This window comes from Microtus ochrogaster, chromosome 2, assembly GCF_000317375.1.
Source record: "Microtus ochrogaster isolate Prairie Vole_2 chromosome 2, MicOch1.0, whole genome shotgun sequence".
Taxonomy (NCBI): Eukaryota; Metazoa; Chordata; class Mammalia; order Rodentia; family Cricetidae; genus Microtus; species Microtus ochrogaster.
In genome coordinates, this window is record NC_022010.1 from 943,832 (window position 1) to 960,229 (window position 16,398).

A 16,398-nucleotide genomic window follows, 5' to 3' on the forward strand; every position below is an offset into this window, starting at 1 on the left:
GTTTTAAGGTTAGGCATGTTGTCTACTATGGAGCTGATCAGTTGAGGCTCTCACACTCTGCTATCAATGAGCTTCTTCGTTGCTAACTATCAAAATTCAGGGATCCATCTTGCCTTTTTTTTTTTTTGCAACAAAGTCTCTCTACATAGCCCTGGCTTTTCTGGAACTCATTATGTGGACCAGGCTGGCCTTGAACTCATGAGATCTGCCTTTGCCTCTTGAGTGCTGGGTTAAAGGTATGTGCCACCACACTTGGCCTAGTTTCTGCTGTTGTATAAAGTGGTCTTTTAACTAAGTGCAAGTTCATTTTATGGGCTGTTTGGTGCATGTAAAGTTAAAATGTATCACTAATTGGATGTTTTTGCCACTTTGTTTTAAAAGCAAGAAAAACGGATATTTACAAACTTACATCGCCAGCTCTTTTGTTGGATTGACAAGTGGATCGATCTGACAATGGAAGACATTAGGAGAATGGAAGATGAGACTCAGAAAGAACTCGAAACAGTAAGACTGGTTGTGGTGGTTGTTTCCCTTATAAACTTGTGTGTTCTTAGCAAGTGTAGACCTGGAGTTGGACAGAGTTACTGCAAGCCGTTTCTCATCACGCGTATTTTCATCCAAATGGAACCTTTTGGACACTCCTGAAGGTGGACTAAAGCTTTCTTAACCTAAATATGTTCCTTGTAAAAACATCCCAGTGCTCTTTGTACTGGGTCTCGGGCATCAGTTTTTCTGCAACAGTACCTGTCTCGGTCCTTTTCATTTTACATAGAGATGCCTTGGGCTCAGCTCTTCAGTAGGCAAGGTGAGGACAGGGAGTCCTTTGAGTTTACCAGTTCCACCTCCCACTTAGCAGTAAGCTTTTCTTCCTTGAAAAACTCTAGGCAGATTGCAGTAGTCCTTGACAAGAGGTCAGGGTTTCACGGCTAAACTTGCCCTAGCTCCTACCCATAGCCAGTGGGCATCTGCATTCTTCCAAGGCCATTTTCCTTAGCTTCCTCCCACAAGGATTTGGTTTTGATTTTTCACTGAGCCAGGCTTTTCTGCAGTTGGTAGTTCGTTCCCAAAGTGGGAAGTAAATCCAGGGCGTGCCTAGGGCCTTCAGGACTTCCACACAGTCACCCTGAGGCCTACTAAAGTTCCTGGCTCTGCAGGCCCTGCAGGTGTGGTACCTGATTGTGTGAGACTAGAGCCCTCACATCACCGCAGAGTGGTGGGAAGTCAGGCTCTTTGATAGGGAAGGAATGCTGTCTGCTATAGCACAATGAAGAATTGTCTGCAGTCGGTTACTTAGGGTGATCAGAGCAGGCCTGCTTCTAATTAGCCTTATACCAATCTTTAGAAAGGAGTAGGCTATATGTTCTTAATAGGGCAATAGAATGTTTAACCTATCTTATATTTTTATAAATGGATTTTGCTCCAGATTATTTTAGGTTGATTGAGTTTGGAATGTACTTTCCCATAGAGACAACATTATAAAGGTTGGTTTTCTTGTGCTGCAGCAAAGTTCTGGGTCTTTGGAGTAGGGTGGTGGAATGATCAAGCCTGGGTCATGCTGCTCTGGCCTTTACACCTCTCTCACCCTGTGCTCCATTCTTCTCAATAGTTAGGTGCTCTCTGTAACTGGAGGTTTCTCTCCATCCACCAGTGCACGATTATCTACTCTGAGGCTGTTAATTACAAACTGTTTGGCCGATGGCTCAGGCTTATTACTAACTAGCTTTTACATCTTTTTTTTTTTTTTTTTTTTTTTTTGGTTTTTCGAGACAGGGTTTCTCTGTGGCTTTGGAGCCTGTCCTGGAACTAGCTCTGTAGACCAGGCTGGTCTCGAACTCACAGAGATCCTCCTGCCTCTGCCTCCCGAGTGCTGGGATTAAAGGCGTGCGCCACCATCGCCCGGCTAGCTTTTACATCTTAACCCATTTCTTTTAATCTATGTATTGCCACATGGCCATGATGTTAACTCACATCTTGCTTCTCCTGTAGCGACTGGTGTCTCTCTGACTAACTCTGCCTTCCTTCCCCTCCCACCCCTATCTCTCTGCTTGGATTTCCCACCTAGCTATATTCTGCCTGACTATTGGCCAGATCAGCTTCTTTATTAACCAATGGTAATAAAACATATTCATACAGAGGGCATCCCACATCACTCCTTTAAGGAGCAGTCCTGGTGCCACCCCTCCCAGCAGGAACTCTTCCTCTGCTGTACCCTCCCTTCTAGTGCTCCAGATTCCAGAATATTCACTCCTTCTACCATCTACTCTGGAGCAGCTGCTTAAGCTGTAGCGTGGCTGCTTCCAGCTAGTGTTTCCCAAAACCTCGGGGTGGCAGAAAACCAACCTCAGGGAAGAACCTTTGCCCTAGTTGGGCGTTTTGTGTTAAACTGTCAGTTGAGGAAGACTGATCACCTGGTGACCAGGCCCTCGCACCCTGACTCCTTGGACAGACAGAATATGTCTGAGGTCTACTGCTCTCAACTCTTGATTCTTTCAAAGTTCTCAGCCTGCAGATATCTGAACACACCATGAGATCCCCTAGCCTAGAAGTGACAATTTCTGCTCCCACATGTAGCAGGAATTTCTTCTCATGCCTAGTCAAAGAATATACAGTGTAATATTCTTAATTCACAGATACTTTAAGAATTGACTTTCTTTTTATCAAAACACTTTTAGACTTGAGAATACCTGGCCCCTTAAGTTGGGCATAGAAAGGACATGCACATGTATGCACATGTATGCGTGTGTATGCACGCGTATGCATGTGTATGTAGCCTGAAGTTTGCAGAGCTGTAAGAATTAGCCAGGTGGTGGAAGAGAACTGGCCATACCCAGGGGTGGATTGGAGGAAGAAATTGTTGTAGAAATACAGTATTGTTTGTTTTCTTTCTTTTTTCTGGTTTTCTTCTGTGAGTTTTTGTTTGTTTGTTTGGTCTGTAAATGTTAGAAATGCCTGCTCTTTTGCTGATTTGTGGGTTTGTTTTGTTTTTTTTTCCTATCTGCTGTTCCTCTGTGTCTTCCTTTGATCCTTACTCTTTTCAGTAATCCTGAAAGCACTAAGAAACTTCTCTAAAAACAGCCAAGGTAGCAGCACCTTCACGTCTTCCTGTCTGACCCAGAGACAGCAGTGAAAGGTGTACCAGACCATGCCCCCTTCCCCTGAAGCATTTTCTCAAAGCATAATGACAACTTCCCTTGGAAATGTATCCCTGATAATTTGCTACCAGACTGGAGATCTTTGTTTAAATGCAGATACAGATAACTTTTAAGGCTTTTTAAGGAAAACCTCACACAAGTTGGTTGAAGCCAGGACCTCAGAACTCCATTCCTTCTAGGTCTACATGAGAAGCAGACAGCTATGTAGTCATTGCTAGACCTTCTTTTCTCCACTTGCTTTCTAACCCCTACGTAGAATTATTTTAGCAGCTCATGATTTTATTTTACATTTAGATGCGTAAGAAGGGTTCCGTCCGAGGCACGTCGGCCGCTGATGCCTAGATGAGTCCCCTGTAGGTCAGAGACATTTTCAAACTGTGTAAGTGAAGACCTGGGTAAAAGAATTTCTAAAAACCTGCGCCTTTTGGTGATGGGGAGTTAACTGCTGAGCGCACCACAGGCTCTTGTCTACAGTGATGGCATTCCACTTTTAGAATGAAGAGGTGCCTGTTGTAGAAACTGTGAGCATGTATGTTTTGTGGATCATTCTGTGGGCCAGGTTGAATGTCATGGCTTCATCCTACTGTTAGTGTAGTTGCTTGTTTAGTGGCACTGTCCTGGAAACTGGTTCACCTTTTGATAGACAACCGACTAGTTTCTCGGTAGAACACTTTGCGGTTCCCGTGGTAGTCCAGGATCTCTCCTGCCACACTATCAGGCTAACTTCAGAAGCTCACTGTAGGTAAAGTGTTTTCTGTGTGCCACAGTCTCCCTGTTGACTCTATAGTTCACTTCACTTTGTAAGCCTGACACTTTTCTGTGGTATTTCTACCAAAGTCTACATGTCCACATGACATTACCATAGGTGGAGCAGAGAGCATCAGATCCACTCCACAGGCACAGGCAAAGAATGAGAGCAGCAGAAGCTACTGTTCTGTGTAGGTGTCCATGTGCTCAGACCTGCACTGGGCGTCCTTGCTGCTCCCGTCACAGAGCTGCCTTCCCCACATGGACTAAGTGAGGGGTGCTTGGTCATGCAGAGGAGCTGCTATGCCAAACAAGAATTGAGTAACACTTCTGAGATTTCCTGAAAGCCCTTTATCACTCATGTTCATTAAAAACAAAACAAAAACCGTTTTGGGGTTTTTTTTTTCAATTATTGTCACTTTGATTAAGTACTAACTTTCAGTGATTTTTTTTTTCCTACTTTGAATTTACTTTTCTCTGTGATGAATAAAATGTTTTGCCTTTAACGTGGCTGGTCTTTTTGAACAGAAATTAAGTTTTGGGGTGCCATGGTTTGGGGAACATTTTCTATCAAATATTTTCCATATTGAGTGTCTCAGGAGAGCCTGTGGCCTAACTTGCTGTGTGCTTCTTTACTTTCTTACAGCTACGGAGTCAAGGCCAAGTGAGGGGAACAAGCGCAGCCTGTGACGAGTGAAGATGCTACCAGTGTCTCTGTGTGACGACCCAAGGGCACGTGTGCACACACATGTACACATAGACACGTGTGTGTGTGTGTGTATGTGTGTGTGTGTGTCTCTGTGTGATGTTTCCAGCGTGTGCACACACGTGTATGTCTGCAGCTGTATGTAAAACACATATGGCTAGAGGCCTAGATACACACACAAGTGTATATATGTATGTGAAAACATTGAAGGGATCAGTACAATTTCTCCAAAGTACTGTACCTCTCTTCAGCAAAAATACTAAAGAAAATATTTTCAATATATAACCTGGAACGGATTTTAATAATCATCAATGTGATGCCCTTGATGGATAAATGGACTGCCATGTGGTGCTGGCTGGCGTGCTTCATGAATGCCAGGTGTGGACCAGTGTGTATAGTTTTGGGTTGTTTCTGTTTTTTCAAATCACCACACATACACTTTTTTTATTTTTATCCCATCAGCAGCAGACTCCTACAGAAAGATATCTTCAGACTGTTAGATACTCCAGTGAATCCGGAGAGTAAACTCTGGATGTTTTGGGTGTATTTGTAACTATTTATTTCTGGGTGGCCACTATCTTCCAGCCATGGAGTGAAATCAAAGCTCTTTACTAGATCACCCAAGGGGCGGGAAATCTTTTTTTAAAATTGCCACTTTTTATTGGATTTTTGTATTTTGAATTTCAAGTATTTTTCTACATCAAATCTAGCAAAAAAAAAAAAAAGTGATGACGGTTTGTGATTCCTGTAAACACTAGACAATGTTCAGACTCTGCCTGAGCAAACAAGGCGACAAAGGAAATAACCTTGATGGCATTGCAGTCACACAGAGCTTTTCTGTGGGGACTGTGCAGACCGTCCATGTTGCTCTGAGCACACTGACATTTAGCTCTTTGCCTGCTGCAGTCCAAGCCAGGGGGAATGTTGATGGTGAGCTAGGAACAGTTAAATGTGGCACAGGACTGTCCCCATCCTGAGGCCAGCTCGATCCTGAGCATTGCTGCCAACACTGCTTCCTTTTCTTGCCTCTTTTTTCTCCTCTTTTTCTCTTTTTTTTTAAGGAAGGAACAATAGCTAGGTAAGATTTTTTTTTTTTAATTAACTTTTCTGTATGATGCTGTTTTCCCTTGTCAGTCCCAGAAGCCTGACCAGAATCATACTGTTGAAGCCCTCAGGTTACACACTGTCTTTTTAACCTACATCACCCCACAGTCCTCCATCCCCCATAGAACATATTACCCCCACAGTGAGCCCAATAGTAACTGGTTCCTTTGCTGACAGACTTGCCCTATGTGCCCCTCCTCCCATGCCCTGTGTTCCCACAGGAGCAATGACAGCACTTCCCACTGCATTGCAATAATACCCTGTCATCCTCGGCAACAGACCCTGGCTTCCATGTGCCCTCTCAAGATAAAGGCTAGTGTTTTTTCTCTGGATACTGGTGGGAGATGGGTTTGGTTACATCAGTGGAAAAGGCACCAGAAGGGTCATTGCCAACCCCAGGCAGTGGAGAACCCAGTCTTTTTCCCCAGTGAACCAATTCATGGACAGCTTTAGTCACATTGGGAGTTTGGGCACACAAGGAAATGAGCCTGGTGTGGACTCTACTGTCTTCTAACAGCTGTGGAGATTGAGGGACGTGGTGAATGTCAAATACCTGTTGACTTGGCAGTCTCTTGTGTAAACTACAGTAAAACAAAGTAAGTGAAATTGAAACAAAAATAAATTTGATCACAAAATGCTGCTTGTGTGCTTGAATGGCCGTTTCCCTGGTGTCACTGGCTTGAGTTCTCTGGGTTTCAGCAATCCCACTCTGAGAAGGAGTGTTTTGCTGGTCCTGTGAGGTGGCTTGTTCTTGACGTGGACCCATGTCGGTCAGGTTATCACGTGGTTTCAGAGGTGTTTTCCTGTCCCTATGGGAAACTGAGTACTGTTAGCCTCGGAGTTTGTAAAAATTATTTTATTTATTTATTTTGGTTTTTCGAGACAGAGTTTCTCTGTGGTTTTGGAGCCTGTCCTGGAACTAGCTCTTGTAGACCAGGCTGGCCTCGAACTCACAGAGATCTGCCTGCTTCTGCCTCCCGAGTGCTGGGATTAAAGGCGTGCGCCGCCACTGCTCGGCTTGTAAAAATTATTTTTAAAGGAAAAATTCAGAAAGCCTTTGTTTTTAAGTGCTCTGTCGGGCTCTGCTGTCATGTCTTACTGACTCAAGATCGTGTCTCTGGGATATTTCGTCCTTTAGAACTTGATTGTGTCTCCTGTGCTCTCCATTGGAGACAAGGCCTACTGCCTGAGTAGACTTGATGTGCAGGCTGTTTGTGGTGCCTTTCTCAGTGTTCTGTTTCAGATACAGCGTCAGCATGCCTGCTGATCTAGTCTCTTGCATTTATCAACCTGAGTGTTTGTACACAGTCACCTGGCGCTCAGCAGAGGTTCTGAGGCAAATTAGGGCAGAGACGCAGCCCAGTGTGGGAGACAGGCATAGTTGGAACTGGTACAACACAGGTTGGCGGGATAACTCTTGAGGAGTACTGTTGGAGCTTTGGGCAAACAAGAAGTTGACGAAAGTACTTGCAGGCCCAGCAGCCCTGAGACCTCCCAGAGCCTTTTCTTCTGCTGTGGAGGGCACAGGCCTAGGCAGGTGAGACTTGGTAATTTTTTGACAGATGGCAGCTCTCTTCCCTGGCCTTCTGTTTTACTGTTCCACTAACTTCCCATGCTGCCTTCCTGTGTGTCCAAGGCTGCTCAGACCTATCCCTCAGCCTGATGGTGTTTTCAAGTGGCCCAGCCCTATAGACATGTCTCTGGAGGTAAGAGCTGCTCAGCTCCCCAGCCGTCCTCATGGAGAACATGCTGACCTTGCTTTTGGTCAGCAGAGCCACTAGAAGTCAGGAGGTGAATCTCAGAGGGTCTGTGGAGTTGCAGGATTCTAGAGCGTGGCTTGGTGTGAGTGGGAAGGAAGAAGAGCAGTGGAAACCCAAGTCCTACCCATCTTGTCTGTGGGCTGCGTTAGACTGACCTGCCCGTACGCTGCAGTCTACATCACAGCCCCTTAGAGCTTACAACGTGGGAAAGGAAGACAGATGTGCCTGAGCCTTCCTGTGACGGTCATCCCTTTCATCAGTCTGACAGAACAAGCTTCCTGCACCCTGACAAGCTTATCCTCTCAGAGGCTGAAATTCCACACGAGGAACCTTCATGACTACCTCATGGAGTCATGTTCTGCTGAGTTAAATTCAGATATGACTGGATTAAGAATGTCTCCATTTGCCAGGTGGTGGTGGAACACACCTTTAATCCTAGTACTCGGGAGGCAGAGGCAGGTGGATCTCTGTAAATTCGAGGCCAGCCTGGACTACAAGAGCTAGTTCCAGGACAGGCTCCATCCAAAGCTACAAGAAAAACCATGTTTCAAAAAAAAAAAAAGTCTCCATTCCAGCCAAGGTCCTCTGGCTGTCTTAAAACCAGCCTGTGCAGCTCCCATGTCCTGGGAGAATGTTTTGTAATGCTAGAGGCTGATGGCAGCAGCTACATCCTAGGAAACAGATGAAAACCTTTACAGATCCACTTTGTCGCTGTTGTTTCTGTGGGTTTGTCTTGGTGCACCCCCTCTTCAAAAGCAGGAAAACCCCCTGCCTCTCCCAGAAGTACCTGTCCTGTCCCTAGGTCAGGTGCCGCTCCTTCCAGAAGCTGCTTATTTGGAGCGTGACCATCACTATTGACTAGTGAGTGGAACCCTTAAATCTCACTTCACACCCTAGGTTGGTGTGGGCACTCCTCAGAGTCACCTCTTGTAATGTCAGTTTTCTCCATAGCTGATGTCTGCCAGTCTAGTAGCAGGATGCTGGAGAGGATGAACAAGACTCTTCCCTTAACCCACAACACAAGGGGCAGCAACTCTTGAGTCTACCTTTTCTTTCTCCCCGTCATCAAAGCCAGAGTCCTCAGAATCCACCTTCAGAATGTCAACGTATCACTAATGGTCACACTAGACAGGAAGCCTAACTGGTCCCTAAGCTCAAAGATGTTCCTGGGTAAAAGTGAGCCGCTGCTGAAGCTGTGTTCTAACCATCATCTCAGAATTTCACATGAAAGATAAACTCACTGGATATGCTGGTGCTCACTTAAACCTAGCACGCAGGGGAGGCAGGCAAGATCTCTTGTCAGTTCAAGGCCAGCTTGAGCTACAGAGGATGTTCTGTATCAATCAGCTACACACTAAAACACTGCCTTTTGTTTTTTAAGGGATGTGAGGCTTTGTGCCATGTTTTCTTGTTTCTATGCTTGCAGAAACATCCAGTGACCTTCATATAGTATGGTCCCCAAAGCCTTCGTGGTAGGGCAGGTTTGACCAGTTCTCAGAAGTGTATGGGTAGTCTTGGACTCTGCCACAAGAATTGCTCTCTAGAACCTGTGTGATGGTGCCTTGTTCCTGACTCCATGAGGTCCAGAATGCCAATCACCACTAGGTGCCTCATTCTGACGCTAGCCAACAGAGCCAACAACAGTCTGCTTCCCTAGCTGAGATATTCAGAGAAATACTAGAAGCATTTCATTTCCAGGCAGCGCAGACCTAAAGCTGCAAGGTGGTACTACAGTGAGAACACAGAAGGCATTGAAGATGATGCTGATTAAATTTTTGACATGTGCTGCTCCTCTGCTGTGGTGCCCCCAACTTGTTGACCTGGACTTTGTGCCGTGGCTTCTGGTGGAGTCTGCCTTAGTTTCTGAGAAGCTATGAGGTGCCTGACATGCTTTTTGTGTGTTGATCTTTTACTGTATGTTGATAGTAAGATAGCCTTCAGACCATGGGGGGCATGGAGAAACACAACAGAGGAGTAGCTTACAGGATAAAAACAGAAGCTTCGCCTCTGGGTGGCCCATGGCAAGATGTCTCCCTTCATCCTTGAATGCTAACAGCATCATTTTAGTACCCTCTCATCGGTGAAGTGCCCACTTCCCCTCCAAGGTGTGCTAGCATCCACTCCCATGTGTCCTTCCAAGAGAGAACCGGTGACCTCTCAGCTGTAGTCCACAGCAGCTGTTTAGAACTGGGGCTGGCAAGCTTTCTGTAAAGGGCTAGGTGTTGAGATTTTGAGCCTATAGTCTTGTGCAGCTGCCCTATGCTGCCCCTGTAGCAGGCAGATAGCCTTGAGCATCACAGGGCGAGGGGTGTGGCCCCAATTGGGCCACGTGACACCTTGCTAATAATTCTCTAAGCTATCTGATTTCCAAAACTGTTAATGTCCACCGGTGCTGCCATCCAATTAGTCCTCACTCCAACTTTGCAGCTTGATAGTTGCCTGGAAGGCAGGTGACACTGCACATCTACTAAAAATGGAGGCAGGTCGCCTTCTAATCAAGGGTCCCTCAGATCACCAGCTTGTCCAGACCATAGTTGTCAATTGTAGAACCCCAAGCCTCTGGCTACAGCTTTAATGCTCAGAATGTTTTGTTTTTTTGTCATCTGGTTCGTTTGTTTGATTTTTTGAGACAGAATTTCTCTGTATATCCTTGGCTGTCCTGGAACTCACTCTGTAGACCAGACTGGCCTCGAACGCACAGAGACCTGCCTGTCTCTGCCTCCTGAGTGCTGGATTAAAGGTGTGCGCCACCAGCATCGTAAGAGTATTTGCTCATAAAGTTCTCTGAGGCAGAGCTGAGCTTCTTCATAGTGGCATGGAAACCCTCAGGCATAGTCTGTAACATTCTGGAAGGGGCAGGATGGGTATGTGCTAGATGCCAGAGTCTCTCACCCAGCATGGCCTCTGGCAGAATATGAACAGCCAGGTCTATTCTAAAATTCCACACTTGGAGGCCTCACAGGAAAGGTTGGGGGGGCAACATTCTGCTCCTGTTGAGGTCCCTTACCAGTGGCACCTTGTCTCCTCCCACCCCAGCTGGCTTTATGTTTTTGCTATGGACCATGAGAAGTCTCTAGGATCCTGTTGTGTGTCCCTTGTAAGTGTGCTTGGCAGCATTTGGGGGGGGGGGGAGGTGGCTGTGAATACCTGGAGGGAGTTATGGGGAAGCTGTGGGCAGGGCTGTACCACTTTACCAAGCTATATAGCTGAAGCTGTAACACACAAGGCCTTGAGGCTACCCCCCCACACACACACACACACATGCCTGGCTTGCATTGCCTTCTCTGGCTGGAGACAATATCAGTTGAACATCTGGTGGGCCATGAATTTAGTGCCCTGCTGTGTGGGGTCCAGAAATCTTAACAGGATTTCAGTCTTGCTTTTAGCCCATCTTGAGATTGAGGCCAGCCTGTGCATGTTAGTGCTGCCCGTGACTGGATGTCACACCCCACACTGTGTGGCAGCCACCATCCCAGGGTGCTGGGATGAGAGAGCAACCCCCGTTTCTCAGTGGGATTACTGCTGTTGTCCTGTTAGCCCTGTAAGTGTGGTTGATACCTTTAAGTCATAGAATGGACCTGGCTGCTCACACTGCAAGAGACCATGCTGGGTCTGAGGCTTTGGCATTTAGCACATGCATCCTATGTCTGCCCCTCTACTTAACTGAACAATAGGTCCAGAATGAAGCCTTGGCCGGTCTGACTGAGCCTTGGTGTCCTGCCGGTGGAAGTCTCTGAGTAGTCAGCACCAACATGGAACATGGCTCTGTGACAGGGAACATATGAAAACAACCCTTTTTTTGTGCCCTGATTAGACTCTTAGCTAGAGTCACTAGCCATCCCACTTTACCCAGGACAAAGGACTCCTGGGAGGCCAGGCTTCGGTGCTAAAATGAGGACAGTCCTGGACAAACGAGCCATTGGTCACCCTGTTATAAAACCCAAACACCAGCATTCTTAATTCCAGCAGCTTTTATTAAAAGGCAGATGTAAACACTGAGCCAAATACAGGAGACAATGCAATGCTATAACCTATCTGCCCCAGCTCCACCAGGGCACAGATTGCATAGCCACTCAGGAGGTCTCGGAAAACGCTTAGCTAGGCTAGGGAGAGCCTCACAGTGCACTGCTCTTCGCAGGTTGCCCTGCACAGTTAGGGCAAGCATATCCAAGCTCACTGAGCCAAGGACCCCTTCCTGAAGGGAGCAGGGCCCCCTGGTCAGACTTGCCTGTTATGCTCCCACCCCTTTCATTCCTGCCCACTCACCCCTAGGCTCCACCCACAATGGTCTCATTCCAGATTCTGAGACCAGGGAGCCCATAGGTCTGTTTTGAATGAATGGAACAGAGAAGCTCAGAATTTAACCCTTTCCTTGCTAGCTTGCCTCCTACCATTAACCATTTCCTGCCCCTGCCTGTGGCATAACCCAGCAACAGCGCTCAGCTAGCTTCCTTTTTGTGAGGAAACATTTCTGCTTCATGATTGCGTGTGCTCTCGTTTCTCTCCCGTTATCTTAATGAATTAACTGGGTGCCCGTTGCTCCCCGGCCCCCCGCAGTTTATGAGCTATACAGCAATCACTGCGATCTTCATCAGCCCCACACAGTTGTTGTACCGGTTCCTATTACAGTAATTGGCATGAACTTTATTCTTTTGCAGAGAGATTCTTTGGCCCGCTGAGACTGCATAACCATCTGCCATAAATTGAGACTAGTACGGCTTATTTTGGTGAATGCAAAATTGGATCCCATTCTTTACTCTGTGGCTTGATTCAACTTCCAGATGGTTAATCCACATGAAATAATAGGAATGCACCACGGCTCTGCTTAGCTGAAGATGGAGACGTAATATTTATTTGCTGATGTGGAGGCCTCCAAATGCTGTCCTGTCGGGATGTCAATATATAACACAGCAGCACAGAAATGTCAGCTTGTTCCACAGGAACGACAGCCTCCCTTGAGTTGCCATGGGGGACCCCTTGGTGCCCCCCCCCTTCTGTCCTTGACCTAATCTCAAGAGGTTTGTTCTCTCCCGGGCTGCTTCTTATCAGCTAGGTCTGCCCGCATAGCTGGCTTCACATCTGCTTTGACTTTAGTGCCTGTGACATTTTCATTAATACTTCTCCAAGGTTGAGCCTTCATTCCAAATACCCTGCAGCTCACAGAAGCCGAAGCTCAGCTGTACCCAGCTGGGTGCTGCTGGGAAACTTGGCTCCAAAATACCAACAAGTCTGCCGGCCCCACCCGAACGAGCTGATGGACACTTTTTAATTGTTACTGATCATGCTCACCTGCTATGCTGGAGGATGCAGAGGTAGATCTTGGGGATGGGAGTGGGAGAGTGATTTTTTTCACTCTGGGGAATGTTGACTGCCTCTGGGCTTGGCAATGTCTGCTGCCCTGCCCCCAAAACTCCTCCTGGGCCTCAGCATGTGGTACAGGAACGACTGAAGCCTGCATCTCACCGCCTGGGAGTGCTAAAGCTGCAGGCCTCTGTACCAGATGGGTCCTCCAACCCAGTTTACCCAGGGCTGATCTGGTTCAGCCCCACATCCTGTGCTTCACTCAGAGCTGGGCAAAGGGGAATAGTTGCCCACCCTTGGGGCTTGTCTGTCCTAGATCTGCAGAGAAGACCTCCGGGACCCATTCTGGAGGTCCTGTGTTTGAGTATGTTTTCTGGGTGATTCCGACGGGCTCTTGAATCTCAAGTGCCCCCACGGTCTACCGCCTTACCATGTGCTTTGTATTTTGCATGGATTTGACCCACAAAGCTATCACTGAAGTCTTTATTGCTCCCTCCCTCGATTCTCATCTCTGCCTGCCTACCTTTTGCCACTTAGGAGACTGATGGGAGAACTGAGCACAAGCAAGTACTCGTGGTTAGGAATGTGGCTTACACCTACACTCCAACTTCATTTTCAAAGTTCTTACGTAGACTTGATTGGCAGTTAAATCAAGGAGATTCTAGTTGCCTGGGAATTAGACGTAGACTTAAAGGGGCGGTGAAAGCCAAGTGTGGTGGCGTGCACCTTTAACACAGGACACAGGAGGCAAAGGCAGGGGATCTCTGAGTTCCAGGCCAGCCAGATCAAAATAACCCCAAATAAGTGAGGGACATATTGGGGAGAGGGAGAAAAATAAAAAAGAAAGACATGAGGGATATGTGAGGGAAAAAGCAAAACTTGAAAGTTTCCAGATGGGACAAGTAAGCGGACCTGAGGCTCTATAGCAGTGGAGTCTGCCGGCCCCTCTGCCCATCACACGTGAAGTTGTATGCGATGTAGACTCGCGTGTGCAGTTTCCAGTCACTCCATACTGCCGCGTGCCTTTTACAGCAGCCTTTGTCATGTCTGTGCAGGCTGCCTGCACCATGCATGTGGAAAGACTTCAAAGTGAGCCCTCGAAATGCATTATTGGCGAGAGAATGGCAACCAACGAGCTGCCAAAAGCTGCCAGGGTCCACCAGCAGGATCAGAGCCTCTGGCTGCAGCCACTGGCTTTAGTGGTAGGCAGCATGTTTATTCAGGTGGGCTAACTAAAGCTCCAGGGGCAGGCTGTAGCCGAGGCCGTAAAGGTGGAGCTAAGTCAGACCCCGGCTCAGTCCAGCTCCCTGGCTGCGGCAGACACACCTTTTGCAGGAGCATTGGTCTTCAGGAAACTCTGGAGACGCTGCCCTTTCTCCCTCAGAGAAGCCTCCTGACTCTTTGTAGACAGGCCACATCCCTGTCTACAAAGGCAGAAAAACGGGCACGTGCAGATTCCTTGGTGACTCTCCAGGCCCCTCTGCTCTCATCCTGCCCCTTTCTATTCCAGCTACACTGCCTCCTGCTGACTACTTTGTGACCCACCACACAGGTCCCTTCAGCAATGACTGATCCTGTTCTTGGACTGATCACATCCCCTCAAAGGCTCCTCCTCCAATGACTCATTGGGTCCAATGGCCTCTCTTCATGTCTTCCTGAACCACCATTTGGTTCCTCTTAGAGCTAGTCATAGCTTTTTTTAAGCCCTTAAGTACAGGAGGGGGAAAGAAAGGGAGAGGGAGGCATTTCCCACTGGACCAGAAGTTTCAGGAGATCTCTGCCCTCGTGGCTGTTATGTATGAGATGAGCAGCCTCTATCTTCAGTCTCAGGGTGGATTGGCAGCTCTTAAGGAGACCCACAATAGCACAGAGATTACGTACAGGGCTGTTTAGATGTAATAATGGCCATCCGTGTTGTTCTGCCCAGAGCAGCCCTTCTAGAACATTCTGTGTAATTGGAGCACAATTAAGCCTCTGGCAGTGTTTCCCTGGGCCAAGATCTGATTCCAAGCTTACTCAACATGAGTTCTGGTTTCTTTTTGTTAGAACAACAAATCTGGATCCCCCTAAGGCAGACCTTGGGGTCTGGACTGCAGGGGAATCCTGGGGAATGTGACTTTCACTAGAGGAATCTAGTCTTCAGACAGCAGACTGTCTACTTAGGGACAATTTCTTGGACTTTGCAGAATATAATGAGGATTCACACTATGAGATGAGAGGCACATTGTACTCAGCTGGGGCAGGAAGCTGCCCAGCCTGGGCCGCTAGAGAGGCCCAAGGCAGTGTGCTACCAGATGGAATCATCCAAAGTGCACCTCACAACCCTTCCTCCCATTCGGCACTCACTGACCTCACTCGTCCTTCTAGATATGCCAGGCCCTGTGGAGAGTTTCTTCCATGGCCATGATCTCCGTCTCCCCCCCCCCCCCCCCCCAAAAAAGCTGGTGAACTGTCAGCTACCTGAAAGAATGAAGCTCAAAAATGAGAGAAGGTAGCAGTGGACGACAGGGGATGCTATCTGTGTTCCTGAGAGCTATCTCTGCTCACACTGGACTACAAGTGCATAGGGCATGGCAGCTGACTTGAAAGGGTGACTGTGGTGTGTGTCAGGGGAGGGAACAGGCTAGAGGAGTGAGCTGTCAAGTGGGGACCCTGAGGAAATTGGTTTAGTTGGGTTCCTGGTAATAAAAAGAGTGGGGGTCCTATGAGCCATAACCTGCCTCCCAGTGGGTCCTCAAAACAATATGGCTGGGGGCAGCTGGAGAGCTGGCTCAGGGGTTAATAGTGTTGTTATTATAACCGGAGGATGCAAATTCCACAGGCCCTGAGTTCAGTTCCCACACCAAGCAGTTCATAACTGCCAGAAACTCCCGCTGGCCTCCAAGGGTACCACATACACTTGCCCAGACGGACATATAAATAAAAATAAAATCCTAAAAATGATAAACAAACAAACAAAAACTCGGATTCTCAGGACTTCTGTACTCATTAAACTGGCATACAGGTATGGGTAGTGCCCCACAGTGGAGATGACATCTGGGAGCAGAAGTGCTTCCGGTTTCAGAGTTCTTAATGCTGCATCCACACAGCCAGCCTCTTTAATCTGAAAGTCCGAACTCCAAAATGCCAGCTAGAACTCTTTCTACCCAAAGCATGGTTGTTTGTTTCTCCTAGATACTTAAATGTTTGCAGGGTGTGGATCAACACAAGCCTGTTCAGAGAGTGGGTTTTCAAATTAACGGTACTTAGCCAAGAAAAGGTGAAAATTTGCATTCTAGCATAGTTTCCTGTCTCCCGAGATTCTAGAACATCCTCTGGTTTGTGTGGAGCTCCCTGTACTGGGGTTTTCGGGTCTCCTGCTCTGACACCCCTCCCTGAGGCTTTTTCCATCTAGAGGCATTGCCCTTCCCATCTTTCCTGATTCCTCTGCCAGCCTGCTGCACGAGAAGGAGATAATGAGTAAGGTAGTTCCCCTAAGAGGCTTAAGAGTCATTGCTGTCCCTACCAAAGCAGCTCATCTAGTAGGCAGCAAGGCCAGTGTGGCCGCCCAGGGATCCCCAAAGCAAGAAGTGCTTTGCAACAAGAACTTCACAAACATCTTGGACCCACAGGTTTGTGTGCAAAGGGG

At 47.5% G+C, this 16,398-nt stretch overlaps 1 protein-coding gene across 3 annotated transcripts in view; it reads left to right on the plus strand.

Moving 5' to 3' along the window:
* The window catches only part of Pitpnb (phosphatidylinositol transfer protein beta), a 53,537-nt gene extending 47,191 nt beyond the window's left edge, over nt 1–6,346 (plus strand). For 2 of the 3 annotated variants that reach the window (XM_026784612.1, XM_005344213.3), the window contains 2 exons: nt 382–504; nt 4,546–6,346. In XM_026784612.1, the coding sequence (XP_026640413.1) occupies nt 382–504; nt 4,546–4,596 (174 nt within the window). In that variant the 3' untranslated portion in view covers nt 4,597–6,346. Of the gene's footprint in view, nt 1–381; nt 505–3,446; nt 3,532–4,545 lie in introns of all 3 variants that reach the window. The other variant, XM_005344214.3, reaches the window with a different exon arrangement.
* The last annotated feature ends 10,052 nt before the right edge of the window (nt 6,347–16,398 follow it).